We start from the raw sequence: 19,097 nt of genomic DNA on the forward strand, positions 1-19,097 counted from the left end.
CTATTCCATCATCTAACTCATTGGTATACTGTACAAAAAGAAGTGGTTCAAACACCGACCCCTGCAGAACACCACTAGACACTGGCAGCCAACCAGAAAAGGATCCTTTTACTCCCATTCACTGCCTCCTACCAATCAGCCAATGCTCTAACTATGCCAGTACCTCCAAACCTGAATGCTTGAAACTGCAGTGCAGCAAAACAGTTCTGAATTGTCTTACTGCTTACTTCTCACTAGCAATCAGTGAGAAAGTCACTGCTTTTTGAACACAAACACAACCGAAGCTATTTAAAAACCGCTCACTCTAAGCACGATGTAGTGCCTAAAGGCCATGGAAGTGCACACAACTGATGCTAGCTAGAAATTGTACTCGATTCGTCTTCACTGTTTAAGAGTTGCTCCAAATAAGCAACTGTGCTGATTAACCAGAATCCATTGTATTGGTCTAAACTTAAACATGCATCATTAAAAATAAAATAAGCCATCCTTAAAATACTTCATTAGCTGGATCTCCTCCTTTGAATCCGCTTTGCTCTTAACACACTTTGAACACTCACAATAGATTTCTAATTGATAAAAGATTTCTGAAAAGCAGTGGGGGACCCACCACTCAAACAGTAGGTATTGGCAGCTAGACCTCACTACAGAGACTAGACAGGTACACAAGTTAGTCTTTGAAGAGTAGATAGACACAGTATAGCCTCCCTATAGTGAGGTATAACTGTAGATATCTATTTGGATAGTGCTCAAAAACTTCTTTTGAGTTTTGGACTGTTTAGACGGGGAACCTGATACCATCACATAACATGAGGAATTCTGCAGATGCTGGAAATTCAAGCAACACACATCAAAGTTGCTGGTGAACGCAGCAGGCCAGGCAGCATCTCTAGGAAGAGGTACAGTCGACGTTTCAGGCCGAGACCCTTCATCAGTCCTGACGAAGGGTCTCGGCCTGAAACGTCGACTGTACCTCTTCCTAGAGATGCTGCCTGGCCTGCTGCGTTCACCAGCAACTTTGATGTGTGTTACTGTCACATAACCTGCTTTCTCTTACGCAGCTTGGTTTTCACTTGGCCCAGTTAGTTTCAAGGCCTCATTGCAGCTTCTATCCACACACAGAACAAATGTTGTGGCTGAGTATAATTGACTGTTGTTGGCATGAAGATAGAGATGACATTCAGAAGCCCTGGTAAAATGGAAGTCAATAGGAAAATTCTGAACTAGTTGGAGTCACAGTAGCAGAAAGTAAATTAGTTGTGGCAGTTGAAGGTTATTGATCTTGAACTCAGAATATCATTGAACAATTTTCTCAGAAAAGTATCCAAGGCCAGATCACCTTTTTCAATTTCCCAAACATATTGTTGGAAATAAGAATGTTCACTGATTCCTGCACTGCATTCAATTCCATTCACTGATTTTCAGATAATGAAACAGTATTTGATCAAAGTATCAGCGCACATGTTAGTTAATGACCATCTCTAACAAAATAAGTGTAATTATTTTTTAGTGATATTCAACAGCATTAACAGGCCAATTTGTGGATGGGAATTAATACTGCCTTGGCATCAGTACTAAATCCCCTGACAGAAATTAAAGCACGCATGAACTGAGGGGAAAATATGAATATCTTAGACTATTAATTAACAGATCATGTGCTATAACTACATTTATGGTGAAGTGTTTCAATTTGAGACTGCAATTGACTTACACAATGCAGGTTATGACTAAAGCAGTGTTGGTTGTGATTATATGTACTGTGTTCATGCTCCATGAAAACAGGAAATGGTACAAACATTATCTTAAGCTATTAATCTCCTTTCTGAACACAGCCTAGTTCTTGTACATTTGAACAGGCCTTGGTTCTATCAGTCATGTTCTTGATGTGTACAAATTCACTATTTTCTGATGTTCAAACATCCACATATTATTAACAGAAATATACTTCAGATTATTGGAATGACAGGCATATCGATGTTATTCTGCCTTAGAAATACTTCCTTTTCAATCTGAAATCCAATACCCAAGCTTCCAACTTTAGTACTATCCATCAAATAAACACTGATTTCATAACATTAAACAAATGTGAAACTTATTTTTTTCCTAATTACTGCTACAGAGAGGAAGTATGTTCAAGTTCAGGATAAATGGTTCAGTTTATCCAAGTATCGCACAGGCAATGGATGCACAATTGGTAGCACCCATCTGTGATCCAGCCATAGAATGTTATGAATAGGAAATGTTGTTGGCTTAGAATCTGCTTTTCCTAAATTGACTAGGCAATTAGACCTTGGTAGCAGATCCGTGAAGGTAATTGCAAGCTCTTGGGAGTGAAATTCTGACAACGTGAATCATTCATCCAGTGAATGACAAAATGTTAATTAGTCACAGAATATTTTCAGAATCTCAATAAATTGTCACCCCTGCTGTTAACAGATGGCAATCAACAATTGTAACCAGAACTGGTGATTTTACAGTTTTCCGCCCTATCAATGGCAAATTCTATCTCCCTTTTAGTAACAACACCCAATTACAAATGTCATGAAATAATATTAATTATCACACAAGTATTCACTGATACACTTCAGATTCATAATTAAGCCTCCTCTGGCTGCCCTCTCAATGAAAAGTTGAAGTTTGCTGATGCTAATGTATAATCATTTCAACTATGGCCTTAACTACTTAATTTTACACTGTTGAACTTGTGAAAAATTAGAACTAACCAAACTCATGAACAAAGGAAGCACCAATCTCTCCACTTTATGACAATGCTCTCTGTAACTGTGGCAGACAACCCTAACAACAAAATGCAAATGACCCACATTTATAATCTTTTATAATATTAAAGCACATTACAATTCTCTCCAAATCTGATACAAATACACATTGACGTTTTCTACAATGATGCGGTCATTAACTCCCTTGCTGTGCAACAATAACCGTTCTTAACCCCCTGTATAAAAAAAGTAATTTAAAATGATTAATTCAGTATGAAAAATTCTGAGTTCAGTGTGATAAAAATAACAACATAAATTAAACTCAACTATATCTTTTTATAAAATGAAATAAACATCAGGTCATAATAAGATAATTTTCTTCTTACTATACCTGCTCAATTTTTCTCAGTAATTCCTGCAAGCTGAAGTTCAGGCCAATCATCCTTAACTCTCACCTTGACGCAGCCTACATCTTTCCACATCAAGCTGTACCATTACTGCTGCTTTTGCTGTGGTTTTGCATCTGCAAACAGAAGTTTCACCTGCTGCTTTCACCTGTCTCAAATCCTCTCATGCACGCTAAATCCATCAGATTGTGATTAACATACTTTCAACTTCACACATCCATCAATTCAATAGAACTCACTCTAAGATACCTAGATCCAGGATGCAGAGGAATCTTCTGCAGGTTTCAGTCAGTTTCCATTGCATTTTCATTTTCTGAGTTAACTCGCAATCTAAAACTTAGTCCAAAACTTCACCAGTCCACTTTAACGTGGCAGCCCAATTGCTGTTTCTTTAAAGCATTTCTTCATGGGTCCAGCCTTGACTGAAGAACTGATGTCAACCATTGACAGTTTGTAAGTCAAAAAATAATCGATGAGTGCTCGCATGTGAACTTTTCTGAAAGAATTTCTGTGCAGAGGCAAAAGCAGTCCTTCAATCAGTTCCATCATAAACACGTATTCAGGAGATTACATCAAACGGGACTTTGGTCCACTGGGATGGGAGGGGAACAGCAAAGTTTATGACCTGAGTCACTGATCTGCAAGTAGGCACATGTTGACAAATCAACGGTTTTGATTTCTTAGAAGCCTCTGATTTATTGTTTTCTTTGGCAGACAGAGGAAGGCAGAATATTCAGAAAAATGTGCTTATTTGTTAGCTCGTTGTTAGTATTTTACTTTACTAGTTAGTTTCCATGCCACTTTTCTCAGATCTGTATTTGTTTCTTGGGACGAAGGAATTTTTCAGCTCACAGAATAAAGAAACTGTTAAAAAAAAACTATCTCTACAAAAAATGGTAAATGAACATCAACTTTCTGAAGAAATTAAGCTCAGAAGCGAGATAAGGACAAGGGATTTTAAAGGAGGCCTTAAGTTTACAGGAATTGCCATCGATGAGCCTGTGTGGTGAGTTAAGATATATTCAGACATGGAATAATGGTGAATGCAAATGTTTAACAATTCAAAGAGAATGCATTGTATTTCATAAATATGTCACAATGAGTTTAGATGCAATTCACTATTATGCCACACAGAAGCTTTGACTTCAACTGACTCCTCCCAATATCTACAGTCCCTGCACTTATGTTTTGTCAATGATAAATAATATTTAATCCACTTGAATGTTATTTTTTATTTAAATTCCTGCAGATTAGAAATCACTCTTAGGTCAATTCTGGAATGTGTTACACTAAAGTGTTGGAAAACTTTTCCTTGCCATTTTAAGTCATAAATCTGAAGTAATTTGAGTTACTTCCGGCAAAATAACAGGGACATGATGTCATTCACATTTCTTTCATTATAAATGTTTACCATTCAAATAGCATAGAAAGTACACCAGGGAACATTAAATTCAAGTGATTCCCAAAATAGAAGGTCATGGGTTCGGAATGCAGTAACTCACAGTTGTCTCAATGGTTACACATTTACACATGAAACAAAGTGCCTTTAATTTCATCAAGAATTAAGTTTTCTAAGCACCAACTTCCTCCCTGTTTCATGCCATTCTCCTCTCAATAAACTTCAGGCCTTTGATGCTGTTGTCATGCGCTTGTATAAACATGAATTCAGCTCAAATAACCACATGAAAAGTTTATGCCTGTAATTCAAAAGGGAACTTGTTTAAACTAACCTGGCCACTGATTCCAGATCACGTTGCACACCTCAAGTTGCAACACACATAAAAGTTGCTGGTGAACGCAGCAGGCCAGGCAGCATCTCTAGGAAGAGGTGCAGTCGACGTTTCAGGCTGAGACCATTCGTCAGGACTAACTGAAGGAAGAGTGAGTAAGAGATTTGAAAGTTGGAGGGGGAGGGGGAGATCCAAAATGATAGGAGAAGACAGGAGGGAGAGGGATGGAACCAAGAGCTGGACGGGTGATAGGCAAAAGGAATATGAGAGGATCATGGGACAGGAGGTCCGGGAAGAAAGACAAGGGGGGGGGCAGGGACCCAGAGGATGGGCAAGAGGTATATTCAGAGGGACAGAGGGAGAAAAAGGAGAGTGAGAGAAAGAATGTGTGCATAAAAATAAGTAACAGATGGGGTACGAGGGGGAGGTGGGGCCTTAGCGGAAGTTAGAGAAGTCGATGTTCATGCCATCAGGTTGGAGGCTACCCAGACGGAATATAAGGTGTTCCTCCAACCTGAGTGTGGCTTCATCTTTACAGTAGAGGAGGCCGTGGATAGATATGTCAGAATGGGAATGGGATGTGGAATTAAAATGTGTGGCCACTAGGAGATCCTGCTTTCTCTGGCGGACAGAGCGTAGGTGTTCAGCAAAGCGGTCTCCCAGTCTGCGTTGGGTCTCGCCAATATAAAAGGCCACATCGGGAGCACTGGACGCAGTATATCACCCCAGCTGACTCACAGGTGAAGTGTCACCTCACCTGGAAGGACTGTTTGGGGCCCTGAATGGTGGTAAGGGAGGAAGTGTAAGGGCATGTGTAGCACTTGTTCCGCTTACACGGATAAGTGCCAGGAGGGAGATCAGTGGGGAGGGATGGGGGGGACGAATGGACAAGGGAGTCGCGTAGGGAGCGATCCCTGCGGAATGCGGGGGGGGGGGGGGGGAGGGAAAGATGTGCTTAGTGGTGGGATCCCGTTGGAGGTGGCGGAAGTTACGGAGAATAATATGTTGGACCCGGAGGCTGGTGGGGTGGTAGGTGAGGACCAGGAGAACCCTATTCCTAGTGGGGTGGCGGGAGGATGGAGTGAGAGTAGATGTACGTGAAATGAGGGAGATTCGTTTAAGAGCAGAGTTGATAGTGTAGGAAGGGAAGCCCCTTTCTTTAAAAAAGGAAGACATCTCCCTCGTCCTAGAATGAAAAGCCTCATCCTGAGAGCAGATGCGGCGGAGACGGAGGAATTGCGAGAAGGGGATGGCGTTTTTGCAAGAGACAGGGTGAGAAGAGGAATAGTCCAGATAGCTGTGAGAGTCAGTAGGCTTATAGTAGGCATCAGTGGATAAGCTGTCTCCAGAAACAGAGAGAGAAAGATCTAGACAGGGGAGGGAGGTGTCGGAAATGGACCAGGTAAACTTGAGGGCAGGGTGAAAGTTGGAGGCAAAGTTAATAAAGTCAATGAGCTCTGCATGCGTGCAGGAAGCAGCACCAATGCAGTCATCGATGTAGCGAAGGAAAAGTGGGCGACAGATACCAGAACAGGCACGGAACATAGATTGTTCCACAAAGCCAACAAAAAGGCAGGCATAGCTAGGACCCATATGGGTGCCCATAGCTACACCTTTAGTTTGGAGGAAGTGGGAGGAGCCAAAGGAGAAATTATTAAGAGTAAGGACTAATTCTGCTAGACGGAGCAGAGTTGTGGTAGAGGGGAACTGATTAGGTCCCTGAAGGTCTCAAAGCTCTACGCTTCTTTTTGGATTCCAGACCTAATCAGTTCCTAATCAGAGACCCGACGCAGACTGGGAGACCGCTTTGCTGAACACCTACGCTCTGTCCACCAGAGAAAGCAGGATCTCCCAGTGGCCACACATTTTAATTCCACATCCCATTCCCATTCTGACATGTCTATCCACGGCCTCCTCTACTGTAAAGATGAAGCCACACTCAGGTTGGAGGAACAACACCTTATATTCCGTCTGGGTAGCCTCCAACCTGATGGCATGAACATCGACTTCTCTAACTTCCGCTCATGCCCCACCTCCCCCTTGTACCCCATCTGTTACTTATTTTTATACACACATTCTTTCTCTCACTCTCCTTTTTCTCCCTCTGAATATACCCCTTGCCCATCCTCTGGGTCCCCCCCCCTTGTCTTTCTTCCCGGACCTCCTGTCCCATGATCCTCTCGTATCCTTTTTGCCTATCACCTGTCCAGCTCTTGGCTCCATCCCTCCCCCTCCTGTCTTCTCCTATCATTTTGGATCTCCCCCTCCCCCTCCAACTTTCAAATCCCTTACTCACTCTTCCTTCAGTTAGTTCTGACGAAGGGTCTCGGCCTGAAACATCGACTGCACCTCTTCCTAGAGATGCTGCCTGGCCTGCTGCGTTCACCAGCAACTTTGATGTGTGTTACTTCAATTATACAGGTGCTTTTTACCCTCCATTTTCCAACTATTTTGCAAAACTGAAGTAACACTTTTTGAGGTTCATTCATTATTGTAATTTACGGCCCAAGTTTAATTTCACCCTATATACATCTAACAAGATATATTTCACTTTAGGGATAAATCTTTCCCAGGGTATCAAAAATAAATGCAAGTATTCTTGAAGTAGTGCTATGGAACCCATTACATCCATCCTAGAGTGCAGCCTCTATTTCTCATCTGATGAACAGCAGCCTTGTGCTACACCCCCATAGTATTACACTGAAGCATTAAGAAAGAAGATGCTCATTTCTATAGCAGAGCTTTAATATTCTGACACAAAGGTGACAACATTGCCCACTGAGTCAAAGCCAGTACTAGTGAGATAACAGAAATGGCAACTGCCCTACTGAAATTTCCAGAGGCACCGAGTTCAGCAAAGAGAACCGGAAAATCAGAAAAGGAATCTGCAAACTGACTGGTCTTCAAGGCTAGAGTGACATGGTACAGAAAACCAAGTGTTGATCACTCCTACCATACTGCATTCTGAGCACTAAGGTTTTATTGTACACACCCAAATCAATCCCAAATTTGAACACGAAAGATAAGTGATCATTAACAGATTTTAAAAAGCGCACCAAAATAACCTGACTAGCCTTCGGCTTCATTCAGAAGTTGATGACTTAAAAGTGCATTAAGATAAGTGTAGAAATGTGCCTGGGTTATATATAACTCAATGATATGAAAGTAACAGCCTTGGGTATTCTTAAATTGCTGAGTGTCTACAGAACAGACAGTATAATGACACAAAAGATTTGTGGAAAACATAGTACTGAGATGACACCCACCAGAGAGCTTCAGGTGGAACCAATAACATGGCTATAAGTGTTCGTGAATTTAATAGGAAAATGTATTGCTTTATTAGTTTGCAAATGTAAAGTCATCCTTTCCAATACTCTCTGTGCATTCTTTATCAAGTAATTTTCATCCAAAAACTTCACTATAAAGAGTACAAACTCAATTTTTAAAAAACACAAATGTTTCAGTTGAGCTACATTCTGGGTAAATCTATGACTTTTATTTCCTAGTAAAATTACTTGCATACATAGCAACCAAAGAGATCCTGACCTCATGTGATGCTATGAGCATTATTTGAAAGTGATTTATGCAAAGAATACAAACAAATTTTTTGCACCACAATAGATTGCAGATCATAACTAGCTTCAAAATTGAATTCTGCAATGCAGAATGTTGTTTTTCTTCCAGAATGAAAAAAAAACAAAGATATTCCAAAAATGTTGTTAGCAATGTTCAAGTAAACAACCAAAACATCCCATGTCAATACGGAACTATTTCCCACGCTCTCAGCAAAGGAAGAAAACTGAAAAAAGGATAAGCCTTGCAGCACAATTTGACATAAATACTTCACAACAAATTACTTTTGAAGTCCTATTCCATAACCCAACATGGTGGCTGGTTTCCATAGCACGGCATCACAACCATAGTAAAGCATCACAAAATGAAATTAACAATGTTTTGGTTTTAAGTGATTTCGGTTGAGGATATGCTGCAGATCAGGACATGCCGAGAATTTCCAGCTCTTGAAACACTGTTACTCGATGTTTTCTGAGCCATTACTCAGATGAAACTTAGTGAGTCACTGAGTGATACAGTGCAGAAACAGACCTAATAGCCCAAGTTCTCCATGCTGATCCATTTGCCTAACTGAGTCAGCCCTGTCTACAGCCCTCTAAACCTTTCCTAGCCACACTGATGTCAAAATGCCTTTTAAATGTACTGTCACTACCTCCAGTACTGCCACTGGCAGCTCATTCCATATAGACAGCACCCTCTTTGTGAAAAAGTTGTGCCTCCTCTGCTCCAGAAGAAACTGGAGTGGACTTTTATGCTCCAGGAGAAATTGTCCTAGCCCATCCAGTCTTTCCCAATAACTCATGTCTACCAGTCTGGCTAATTTTGCACCCTCTCCAGTTTATTAATATTCTTCCTCTAAAAGGCAACCAGAAATGTGGCCCTACCAATAAATAGTGCAGCTGTAATATATTGTTCAAACTCCAAAACTCAGTATTCTGATCATCAGAGGTAAGCATGCATATGTCTTCTTCACCACCCTTTCTACTGTGTCATTACTTTTGATGAACTATGTAGCTGGCCAAATGGGTTCTTCATTTCTTAAACACTCTGTATTTATCTGAATTAAACTCCACCTGCCATTCTTCAGCCTACTGGCCCAGTTGATTAAGATCCCTTTGTAAGTTTTAATAAGCATCTTCACTGTCTTCTAAACTTTCTACTTCAGAATCATCTGCAAATTTACTAACTATGCTACCTACGTTCACAAAGTTCATTAATATAAATGATGAATACCAGTGCACCCAGCATCAACCTGACTGGCACACTGCTGATCACAGGTATTTAGTCTGAAAAACAATCTCCACTACAACTAAACTAATTTTGTATCCAATTAGAGAGGTAATCAGGCATCACATGCAATCTAACTCTCTGGACTAGTCTACAATACAGTGCACAAATATCTCTGTAAGGGGATCAGCAATTTTTTTCCCAGTTTTCTACAATATCCTAATATACATTTCATCAGGCACCAGAGAATTATCTACCTCTATGCATTTTAAGGCAGCCATCTCATTCTCTTCTGTAACGTAGACTCACTTTGAGACATCACTATTAACTTCCCCAAGTTTCTAGACATATATGTCCTTCCATACAATAAATACAATGAGAATTTTTTGTTAAGACTGTCACCCATCTCCTGTGGCTCCACACAAGGATGACCTTTTCAATCTTTAAGGGGCCCCATTGTCTCGCTAGTTATAATTTTGCCCTTAATTAACATGGTGAATCTCTTTGAATACTTTACCTTACTTGCCAAAGCTATCGCATGAACCCCTTATTGCCCCATTGCCCTCCAATTTTACCCCTTTACTCAAGGAATTTACTTGATCTAAGCTGCCTCAACCATACCAACATTTAACTGGAAATGCAACACCAAGACAACTGCACTCATTAATGATTGCGCACAAGTGTAATTTTGTTGTGCAAAACAAAATCTTAGATTCTGCTAAAATGCAGACTAACAGCAATAAATTACTTGGTTCCTATTTGTCTGATTTGTTGAACAGTAATATTCAGGAGCTATGCTTCGTAATTAAAATCTTTCATACAGCTACTTAAGTTGTACAATGCATAAATGATTGCAGTATGTTAATAAATGTAGATTTGTAATGAACAGAATTATTATCTATATTGATCAATTTTTCCTTAATAATGCCCAGAGGACAATGAGAATGGAAATATCTCCTCAATTCCAGCAAGGAGATAGAGTTTTTATTATGACACGACTTAAATGTTCAAGAATATTTGACATTTAGGAAGGATGAGCAATAGGGAAACTGAAGGATAAGGTTAGTGCAGTAATCTTGGTACAATTTGGATCAAGCTGAGAAATAAGCAAGAACACATTATTCAGAGGCTTTTAATCTACACACACACTGGACAAGGCAAATGAGCAGTAATGAGGTAGGAGGCAAATGCATGGAATGTATACGATATTTTTTCAGCAGACCAACTTACAGAGAAAGCGCATCGAAAATTTTAGCTTTCGAGAATGGGTATTTTCAATCTTCTTTCCCAAAATGGAAGAAGTTAACTGATGATGCAACTTAAAGGGACTGTTAAGAAGAATGACTTAAACATGAGGGAATTTTGCATTCAATTTAAAAGTGTTGCTGTTCAATCCAAAACCAGAATCTTAAAAGAAACCATGAAGCTAAAAAGGGGAAAATTGGCAAAGGGTAATTGGGAAAATACATACAGACAAAAAAAAAATCCTTGAGACACAAAAATAAATCACACCTATCACACTTGTGAGGTGCGGATAAAAGTGATTTATCCACACCTCCGAAGTAAAGATAGCATAAAATCAAAGCAAGAGGCCAATAAAATCTTAAGAATAACTTATCTTAATTTTCACATTACAGCAATGTGCAAAAGACTTGGAAATTAATTCCACTCTCTACACCCCATCTTAACAGTGATAGAGATCTCATCCATACTTGCCACCCCATGAAACTTTGCATCCAACACATCATTCTTTGCAACTTCCATCATCTCCAAAGGGATCCTACCACCAGACATATCTTTATTTACTGCTCTCCACTTTCTGCAAGGAACATTCCTGCCCGGCACATCCTTGCAAGCAGTCAAAGTGCTACACCTCCAGTCAAGGCCCCAAACAGTCCTTTCGGATGAGGCAACACTTCACCTGTGAATCTGCTGGGGCCATTGATTGCATCCTGTCCTCCTGATGTGGCTCTTCTACATCAGTGAGACCCGCCATAAATTAGGGTACTGCTTCATCGAGCACCTCTGCTCTATCCACCAAAAGCGGTACCACGCAGTGGCTAAGCATGTTAATTCCCATTCCAACATGTCAGTCCATGGCCTCCTTTTTTGCCACAATGAGGCCATCCTCATGGTGGAGGAGTAACACCTTACATTACATCTGGGTAGTCTCCAAATGATGGCATGAATATTGATGTCTCCTTCTGGTAAAATATTTTTCCCTACCCCTCCCCTCTTCTTCTATACCCCACTCTGGCCTCTTATCTCTTCTCACCTGCCTATCATCTCTGCCTGGGTCTCTTCCTCCTTCCCTTTCCTCAATGGTCCACTCTCTTCTCCGACCAGATTCCTTTCTCTTTAGCCCATTACCTTTCCCATTCACTTGGCTTCACCTATCACCTACTACCGAGTTTCCTTCCCCTCCCTCCACCTTTTTAAGCTGGCATCTTTCCCCTTCCATATCTGTCCTGAAGAAGGCTCTCAGCTCAAATTGTCAACTGTTTATTCATTCCCATAAGCGCTGCCTGACCTGCTGAGTTTCTCCAGCATTCTGTGTGTTACTGCTTTGGATTTCCAGCATCTGCAGAATTTCTCATGTTTGTGATTTGCTAGACTATACCAGTTTATTTGAACAAACAGAAGAGTGAATATTGTCAAGATTGCAAACTTCCCCGAGTGTTGGGAAAGTGCATTTTCAGCACATTTTGGAGTGCAGCCAAAATATTCCAGAGAGTATTTTAAAATTAGAATAATCTGCCATCTGGACTATTCAGAAATCCCAATGGATCAGTACCTAACTGTGGTGAAAGAAAGGAATGAGATGAATGGACAGGTGCAGCTACTCAGACTGATGTTTTTTGAAAGCTACTGCTGATTACTGTAACCAGGTGTCATTTACTGGGCTCCTTAACTTCTTGGTCCCTTCCTTTTTGTCAAGTGTGCTTAGAATGAAAGCAAACTCTTAACCTTCCCCCTTACTGCTGTGTGTTATTGTTGCTTTGGCCATGCTAATCTTTTCTGTACTTAAATAAGTAAGCTTACCTTACTATTTTGCTCTCTTTTTGCAGACTAGTTATTTTTTAAATAAACAGTAATTTTATTGTAACTTATAGTAAATTGTATGTATTGCACAGTACTGCTGCTGCAAAGCAACAAATTTCACAATATTTGTCTGTGATAATAAACCTGATTCTGATTCATGTTCTAGTGCTCTATTTGTCCTCTGGTCACCTTCTGTTTTTTCTGAGTCTTTTTACCATAGTGTGTGATGGCGCCTGAAAACAACTATTCTGGTATTAGCTTGATGGACTCATTAATCTTTTCCTGCCCAACATTTTTAATGTAGTTTTGCATGTCATCTTGGCTTAATAAAGATCAATAGTTCTCAAGTATCTCACTCTCTTTCAAAATTACTTTTTAAGAGAGTAGAAATGCTGGAGATACTTTACATGCTCAGAGTACTTGCAGAATGAGAAGTAAAATAAATTTTCAGGGCAATAATCCAGAATTGGAACTTCTAGGAAAGGGCAAACTAGTGTGGAAATAAATATTAAATTATGAATAAATAATAAATTATAGAGTATTAAGAAATGTAGAAGCACCATGATTAGAGCTGTGAAGAGTATAACAGACTGATAAAAGGTATGCAGAATATACATCATTTACAAATAAGGGCAGAGAAATGGCAGATGGAGTTTAATCTCAGCAAATATGAGGTGTACCACTTTGTAAGGACTAATGTAAGGGAAAACATACAATTTATGACAGGACCGTGGACAAGATTGATCCACAGAGGGATCTTGGGGTCCAAGTCCATCGCTCACTGAAAGTGGCCAAACAAGTAGACAGACTGGTAAAGGCAGCATAGATCATTGAGTACAAGAGTAAGGAAGTCATGTTGCAGCAAAATAAAACATTTGTTTGGCCACTCCTTAGAGTAACACGTGCAATTCTGGTTTCATTTTAGAAAGGATGTGAACATTTTGGACAGGGTTCAAAAGAGGTTTATTAGAATGCTGTCTGGATTAGAGGGTGGGAGCTATCAGGAGAAGTTAGACAAACTTGGGCTCTTTTCTCTGGAGGATTGGAGACAAAGTGGAGACCTGACAGCATAGATAGGGCAGAGTCTTAGAGCACATACATTTAAAGTGAGAGAGGAAGAGTTTAACAAAGATGTGCAGGGCAAGTATTTTGTAAAAATTGTTACAGGTGTCTAGAACAGACTGGTGGTTGCAGATACGATAATGTTGTTTAAGAAACTGTTAGACAGACATAAGAAAATGCAAGGAACAGAGGGATATTGATTATGTTCAGGCAGAAAAGAATTAGTTTAATTTGGTATCGTGCCTAGTGCATACATTGTGTGTCAAAGGGCTAGTTCCTGAGCTTGCTGTTCCATGTTTTATATAGCAGAGGGATCTTCCAGTCCCTAAACACCAGACAAGTTAATGAGACAGTCAAGGTATAAAACAATGCGTACCTTTATTGGGCAACAGAAAACATGAGCAGAGAGATCATACCTGAACTGTACAAGATGTTAGTCTCCGTTACTGATGACACTGCTGGCCAATGGTACTGTATTGCAAACTGTTCCAGCATGTCAACACAAGGAGGACATAAGAGCATTGGAGAGGACGTGCAGCAGAATGACCATGATCTATGTCTGCACAGCAACCATTATCAAAGAGTGGTTCAACTTACACCAACAAAGGAGGAAGGCTGGGGGGAGGGGGAGGGGCGTGGGTGGGCAGGGGAAGGTTAACTTCGCTATACAAAATTATAACGGGCAGGGGTACATGGGCAAGGTCCAGTTCCCAAAGCAAATAGCTAATGAAATGGGACGGGGGAAGTTTTACATCAATTGGTAGGAATGTTTCAATAAAATAAATTTTGTTCAATTTCCCTTTGCGACTTACTTCCTGAAAAGCTGGTAGAAATAACAATCCTTAACGCATTGGGCAAATACCCAAATGAACAATTAAAGACATAACTGGCAGATCTCTGGACTTCGGACTAGAAATGGAACTTGAAATCCATTTTGTGACAGCGGCAGACTGAACACCCAATACTTGTACTATAAATTTCTAAGACTGAACTGTTGAATTCTGGTCAGAGATGCAAGGAAGGATTTTAAAGTCTGGAAGCAGTGTCTCACACAAACTTTGAGGGCCTGAGTATGGGAAAAAATATGCTTTTATCCATAAGAGAAGCCTTAATGACTCAAATACTACCTTCAATTAGTCTACCGTAATAAAACAAAGATTATAAACGAAGAGGGCGTATGCTACAGTGCAGACTCTTTCAGCTCTTAATGCACGAATGAACAGAGAAAGGCTAAATCAACTTTCTCATCAAGAATTTTCTTGTGCTGAAACAATGGTGATTTATCTAGTTAACAATAATCTTTTAAACCATTTCTTTTTTTTATTTTCCAGGGTAATTGCTTTAAATAGAGCTTTAAAAAACATGGCTGACATCCTTCAAATCAATTCCACAGCCATGAGAGGCCAATAAATATTTGCAAATGGCACTGCACAACCTTGATTGCTTCAGATGGTACTGAAGCAGAACACATGGTGACTGAAATAACATCTCCAAAAGTCTATTACATTTGTACACGTGTTTCTCAGATAATCTGATAGAGTACTCATTACAAGCTGACATAAATGTGCACACACATCAATTTAGGATTGCAGGCTGATTTTCCCATTACTTGTAATTATTTCGATTCAAACATTGATGTGTGCAAAAAAATTTGAACAGGCGACTCAAATAATGCATTTTTAAGAAACGCTTTTAACAATCCTAAAAAAATGCCACACACAGGGGTGAACATATTATAAATGGATATAAATTTTGTTGTGATTATTCATGGATTTCTGCACAGATCAGGTTTTTGCTTAATTCCCCTCGGCAGCTCACTTCTTGAAAGAGTGGCAGAAATAATAATCCTTATCACATTGAACAAACACTCAGAGACATAACTGACCTAGCTATGGACCAAAAACGACAAACTGGACTTGAATTCTATTTTTGACAGAACAACATAACAAACAGAATGGCCATTGCTTGTGCTATAAATGTCTATGATTCAACCATGTTAAATTCTAGTCAAAGACATAAGGAGTATTAAATCAAGGCAATGCTTTACACAGATTTTATTCATGTATCTATAATAGCACTCATTTAATTTGAATAAAACCACAAAATAGCAGGTTGTGCATCAACTTTCATCTGGCTTTCATTTATACAAAATAGAAATGCGAACTTAAAGTATATTTTATAGAAGCATTCCTTCTAATCTTTGTTAGAGACTGCGTAATTATCAAATTGTGCATGTCATGGCTCATACTGCAGCTTGAGACCGAGCATAAAACAGGAAAATGGCCATAAATTATAGGCTGAATGGAAATTCTCAGCTAACCAGATTGAAGAAATTTTATTGTATATACGAGTCATTACTGTTATTTCTAATTTTGAGTCACAGTTCAGCACCACAATGTGCTAAATCAGTTAACCTTTCATTATTTTTAACTTACACATTAATATAATTGATCTGAAATTCAAAATACTGTCATGAATAGAACTGCAATCATGGCATATCTCTGAATAAAGGTAACTCACTTTGAATCAAAAGAAATTCAGCTCCATGCACTCTGACATAATGAAAAACATAATTGAAAATATTCACATTTCATCAGCTGATCAGAAAGAGTACAAGTATCAACATGACACAACTATACAAGTGGACACATGGGCAGCAGTGGAGGCCAAGTCATTGGGTGTCTTTAAGGCAGAGATTGATAGGTATCTGAGTAGCCAGGGCATCAAAGGTTATGGTGAGAAGGCGGGGCAGTGGGACTAAATAGGATAAAATGGATCAGCTCATGATAAAATGGCGGAGCAGACTCGATGGGCCGAATAGCCTACTTCTGCTCCTTTGTCTTATGGTCTAAAATGTTCAGTGCTAAACTGCTGCAGTGACACAAGGACACCAGTAGCATTCTAATATTGTCTTAATGCAGAATTTGAAATTGTTTTTTTCTCTATTATAGTTTAGGTAGAAGTAGGAAAGATTCAATTCATTCTTTTTTAAGAAACAAATTTTTGTGAAAAAAAATTATTGCCAGTCACACAGGCATTTATCACCATCACTTCTGCTCACTTTGGACTTTATCACCAAGCTCAGTTGCTGACTTTGGCGCAACAAGGATGGACTTACACTATGTCTACACTACGCCGGATAATTTTGAAAACGCCGGTTTCGAGTAAAAACGACAGGCACTAAGCGTTTTTCAAAATATCTCCGTCCACATTAGGCGGATATCTGGGCGAACCTCCTCCTACTGGGCACGCGCAGGACACAGAAAACAAGCGAAGAGGAAACGGTATACTTGGTGCGCATTTGTCCAGTTACAGAGTAGAAAAACTTTAAAGGAAATGCTCTTGGCTCTTGCGCAGGAGGACTTAAAACTAAAAAAACAAATACTGGAGAGCAACACACATCAAAGCTGCTGGTGAACGCAGCAGGCCAGGCAGCATCTGTAGGAAGAGGTGCAGTCGACGTTTCAGGCCGAGTCCCTTCGTCGTCCTGACGAAGGGACTCGGCCTGAAACGTCGACTGCACCTCTTCCTACAGATGCTGCCTGGCCTGCTGCGTTCACCAGCAACTTTGATGTGTGTTGCTTGAATTTCCAGCATCTGCAGAATTCCTGTTGTTTGCGAAAAAAAAATACTGGAGAGTATGGAGGCAACCAACAGGGAGTTCACGGTCAGTATGACCTGGCTGACAATGAACATTGAAAAACTGACTAACTCTGCTGCATTAATAAAGCACCTTGTTAAATGTATAAAACATGTCTGCATCAGCGTTATCTTGTATTTCCATAAAATGTTACATTAGGCTGTTACACATCTATTGTCAGAGAAGTACTTAAGTAGGTAAACCACCTTCAAACAATCAAGGACAGAAAACAGGGCAAAGTGAGTCTACTTATTAATTCAGTAAGCTATGGGTCGGAAGTATTTGGTGACTACATTTCTAACCCTTCTGGCTTCAGTCTCCTTGCCGTCTGTTCTGAAATTGTTAGGTTATGTGGGGGGTTGCGCTCAAGAAAACAACGAAATGCTGCGCTGCGGCCATCTGTTCCGGCACATTATGACAGCTTTTTTAAATAGTCAAAAAAGCTCACTTCACAATTTAACTCTCACACCGTTCACACCGACTGTGCGTTATAACAGCCGTACGGCAGTGCTTGCGCAGTACCAAGCAGAAGCAGAAAAAGCATTGTTGTTGTGGTGTTGTCATGACAGCGTTTTTAAATCTCTCCGTTTACCCCGTACACACTACAATGGATATTCGGCGTTTTCAGATTTATTCACTCTGGAGACAGTTTCTGAAAATCTCCGTTTTCAGGGAGTGAAAACGCCGTTTCAGTGTGGACAGAAGGTCAAAACGAAGAGAAAAGGCTTTGTTTTTAAAATTATCCGGTGTGGTGTGGACGTAGCCTTATTTTGTCATTCCTCCTCTTGATCATGATGCATTCACAGCTTATTTACATGCACTCAGCTTAACACAATTGCAGGTCGCACCTGCTTCCTCCCAGATCATTCAAAAGTCTGCAGGAAGTTACATAGCCGGTTAAAACGCAAATAAATCAATACATTACAATGATGGGTTGCATCATGTAACACAACAAGTATACAGTTTCAAAGTTTTAATGAGTTCATCACAATTAAAACACTTCAAATAGATCCCAAATCAAACAACTCATGCTTACTGCTCACTTCTTAATTTTACAACTCTGATTTCTTGCTCAAGATGGTCCCTTGCCCGAATCAGATTGATCTTTGAACTTAAATAAAAAGTGAAAATACTTAAAATGTTCGGCGGTCAGGTAGCATCTTCATATAGAGAAACAATTCAGGCTTTTAGCATCTACAGTTTAATTTTCATGATCTTTGTACGGGATCTAGATAAAAGTTTCCTCACCGTCTGAGATATTACTGACAATACTTAATTAGTAAAATTTTTTGAATAATTCAAATATACCAAAGCCAAGCTTGATATTTGCAAAAGTCAAGTAGAGGAGCAGTTAATGGAAGCAATTATCTAAACTACAAAATTGCAGAATAAGAATCTGCCAAGCACAATTTACCAAGCTTCAAAGATGCCCTGGTCTAACTGATTGCAATCGCTCACGCTCATAAAAGAAATTAATGTAGGCAGACTTAAGAATGGAAGTGATAACAGAAAGAAATGCTTTGTTGCCCGTGTTGGAGCAGTTCCGTTATGGGAAAAGCTGCAGAAGCTAGGTCTCAGGACGAGGTTTTTCATTCTAGAACCAAGATATCTTCCTTCTTCAAAGAAAGAGGTTTCCCTTCCTCCACTATCAACGCTGACCTGAACTGCATCTTTTCCATTTCGTGAATGTCTACCCTCACCT

The 19,097-nt window shown here is 39.8% G+C and overlaps 1 protein-coding gene across 9 annotated transcripts in view; it reads right to left on the bottom strand.

Annotated features, from left to right (window-relative positions):
• LOC140201367 (utrophin-like) overlaps positions 1–19,097 on the bottom strand; it is a 524,122-nt gene that overhangs the window by 175,541 nt on the left and 329,484 nt on the right. The window contains exon 1 of one of the 9 annotated variants that reach the window (XM_072265383.1): positions 3,371–3,654. The exons of 7 other annotated variants lie outside the window; for them this stretch is intronic. Coding sequence is in view for 1 of the 2 variants with exons in the window: in XM_072265382.1 (XP_072121483.1) it covers positions 3,106–3,156 (51 nt within the window). In the remaining variant the exon portion in view is untranslated. Of the gene's footprint in view, positions 1–3,105; positions 3,226–3,370; positions 3,655–19,097 lie in introns of those variants that run through there. One more of the 9 variants, XM_072265382.1, reaches the window with a different exon arrangement.

Source organism: Mobula birostris, chromosome 8, assembly GCF_030028105.1.
Source record: "Mobula birostris isolate sMobBir1 chromosome 8, sMobBir1.hap1, whole genome shotgun sequence".
Lineage (NCBI taxonomy): Eukaryota > Metazoa > Chordata > Chondrichthyes > Myliobatiformes > Myliobatidae > Mobula > Mobula birostris.